Source organism: Helianthus annuus, chromosome 6 (assembly GCF_002127325.2).
Source record: "Helianthus annuus cultivar XRQ/B chromosome 6, HanXRQr2.0-SUNRISE, whole genome shotgun sequence".
Taxonomy (NCBI): domain Eukaryota; kingdom Viridiplantae; phylum Streptophyta; class Magnoliopsida; order Asterales; family Asteraceae; genus Helianthus; species Helianthus annuus.
The window spans coordinates 22,972,873-22,975,802 of NC_035438.2; the positions used below are offsets into that span (position 1 = coordinate 22,972,873).

Below are 2,930 nucleotides of genomic sequence, written 5' to 3' on the forward strand. Positions count from 1 at the left end.
AGGGTGACGAACTCACGTCAATGGTCATAGGTTGGTGTAAAGAACGAGAGTCTGCTTCCTTAAATGACTGGTTGCAGGTTCAAATCCTACTTGGGGAGAACTTTGAGTTTTGACCTACCGCTCCATGTCCTTCGTTTCCAAACTAGCAGAATCTCAAGACATCAAAAGTGGAAAGTTTCTTGTTGGATTTATTCCTCACTCTCGAATAGATGAACTTGAGGAGTTCAATTCTAAGGGAAAAGAAGAATGAGAACTCGAATAGATGAACTTGAGTTGTTCAATTCTTAGGCAAAAGAAGATTGAGAATAAATGGAAGACTAGAGTAGTCTCTTCATTAGCCGGAAAGAATTAGCCTCCACTAGTCATTCAAAAAACAAACAAAAGGCTTACCGTTTAGGTAAGATAGGTCAAAGCAATTTAGCCGAGTTTGGATAGTTAGATCGGTTTTCAACTGTTCTTAACATTTGTAACAGCCAAAATAGAGAAAGTTGGCAAAAGGTCAACTAGAACCAAAAAAAACATTTTCATAAAAATTGTAACCAAAACATAAGTTTAAAACTTGCCATCAGGTTTCCTTTGATACATTGAGAAAGAACAAAAACAGGTAAAACACAAACTTCTAAGCAGCCAATAATAGCTTCCTCAACAGTTGAGAAAAATCTTTTGTAACAAAAACAAAATGCCATTATTAGGCTGTGGTTTCCTTCTTAAGCTTTGCTAGCTCTTGCCTTACAACTCCAGCCTTCTGCAAGATCACAAATTGCAACACAGATAGTAAGTATAAAGTTATCTCAACTAAAGATAATAAATATAAACAAGTGCCAAACAACAGAGGCTGTAACATTCAAGCAATCAACATTTTAGTAGACATGTTATTTGTAAGTACAAAGTGAGGGCTTGGTTCAGTTACCTTAATCTTGGCCAACATGATCTTGAACCTATCAAAATCATTAAGTGACGCTCTCTTCTTCTGCACAATAAGCTTTCTTCCCCAAGAACTACTCTCCCACTTGTTCTTGACATCTGTGAACAATCAAAGTTTTCAGTTAATCTACCAAGCTATATATATATACACAATTAACAATACGTATAACAAACAATTTGACACCTACCAGCAGCCTCCAAAGCAGCAATTAGAGTTTTCTTATTTGGGACTCTTTTGATGTCAATCTTGATGTCTGTGAGTGTTAGCCTTTTGAAATTAATTTGGCCCCTCACCATGTCAGGTGCATCAACAAGAGCCTGCGAACAAACAAGGGTTTAAAGTTTAATAAAACAAAAACACCTATTCTATAATATTTACAATAAAAAGCACATAAACATGACTTCCAGTCTTCCACCATATAAGCAGCCCTAACTATTGTATATAGAGAACAAGACACCATCATACTTGATTTAAAAAATGTGCCTCAGGCACGCCTAGGCGCAAAGCGCACTTTGAGGCGAGACACCATCATTCTTTATTTAAAAAAGTCTGCGCTTTTTGCCACTCTTGGTTTTAAAATGCGTGTAGCGATCCGATGCGCTTTGATCCCAAAATCCGATGTGTGATGCGCAGTGCGTGAAGCGCACGCATCACATATCTGAGGTGTTCCTTATTCAAAAATGCTAAAAATATATATAGCTAAGATTTTAACTTGTGAAACTTTTAAACACTAAAATATAATATGTTTCCATCATCTATAGTCAGATTTGTTCAATTAAAGATCTAATTTGTTCAAATACCGGTCAAGTACATAAGGCGCCACATTAGACCACATCATGTGATGCGCGCATCATGGAACCGCAACACACGATGTGATCTCATCATTGCATCATGCGATGCGCGCATTATGCGCTCCTGAAGCGCGCATATAAAACCAAGTTGCCACATAAGGCGCAATTATTCACTAGTAAGCAGCTTGAGGAGTGCCCCTTGAGTACACGAGTTTTTTGTACATCAAAATGTTGTACATACAGCTTTTTAGGATATACATGTAAATAATCTATAAAAAACATATTTAAAGTATAAATATAGCTGACAATCAGGTAGAAGATGCTAAAAACCTATGTGGTATATAAAAAATATATATACAAAAAGTTGTGTGCTTTTGAGCATCACTTTGTGGCCTTGATGCTCCTCACTTTAACTAAAATCACCCAAAATCATGTTCATCACTATAAACTTAAAAACAAACACCATTTTGCAGCTCAATCAAGAACTAATCATATCTTAATTTAACTAAAATCCACTTTAAAACCATACTACAAATACAGCTACATCAACAAATAACAAGATATTTAAAACTGAATGTAGTGAATGAGCATTCAAATTAAACCCTAAAGCAATCAGGCATATGAACATAACACAATCAACTATCAAATCCAACTAAACAAAACAAGAAAAAGTGTGAGATACCCTGTTTTGATCAATGACGTCAACGATGACGACAAGCTTTCCATAATCCTTTCCATAGTTGACAAGAGCAATTCTTCCGATCTCAACGTACCTCTTGAACGGCTACAAAAATCAAAAGTATATACAGTTTGATGAGATACAGATAGGCAAAGAAATGGTCGAAATTAGGGCTTCGAGTTTACCATTTTCGGAGTCGTAAAAGTGCAGGCGCCGGAAGAAAGGTTGGAAAGGTTGGTGCGGTAGTGATGAAGGTAGTGAAAGTTAGGGTTTGCAATACGGGGATTTTTTGTAGTAGGCTCAGTTGGGCTTTTGCTTTGGACTTCAATATGGGCCTTAATGTTCTGTATCTAACATCCCGGTCCAATGAAAAGTTATTTTAACATAAAAATGTCCAAAAGCTATAAAGTTATAAAGTGCTTGCTTTATAAATTTAAAATAACAAAAAAAAAATGTAGATTATCTTTAATAACCTATCTCCAAAATAATAAGGGGTTGTTTGTTTACCTTTTAATGAGGCTCTTAATGGTTAAGA

At 35.8% G+C, this 2,930-nt stretch overlaps 1 protein-coding gene across 1 annotated transcript; it reads right to left on the reverse strand.

The window, feature by feature from the left end:
* Positions 1–504: 504 nt before the first annotated feature.
* LOC110864975 (60S ribosomal protein L14-2) lies at positions 505–2,718 on the reverse strand. The gene is made up of 5 exons (XM_022114146.2): positions 2,581–2,718; positions 2,399–2,500; positions 1,113–1,242; positions 911–1,023; positions 505–745 (listed from the first exon to the last, which is right to left on the reverse strand). The coding sequence occupies exons 1-5, from the start codon at positions 2,581–2,583 to the stop codon at positions 689–691; spliced, it is 405 nt and encodes a 134-aa protein (XP_021969838.1). The 5' UTR covers positions 2,584–2,718; the 3' UTR covers positions 505–688.
* Positions 2,719–2,930: the final 212 nt, after the last annotated feature.

Coding starts and splice junctions, on each gene's coding strand:
- LOC110864975 (XM_022114146.2), bottom strand. Junction 1,243..2,398: donor ACGTCATTGATCAAAACAGG/GTATCTCACACT, acceptor GTTTGTTCGCAG/GCTCTTGTTGATGCACCTGA. Junction 746..910: donor TCATGTTGGCCAAGATTAAG/GTAACTGAACCA, acceptor GTGATCTTGCAG/AAGGCTGGAGTTGTAAGGCA.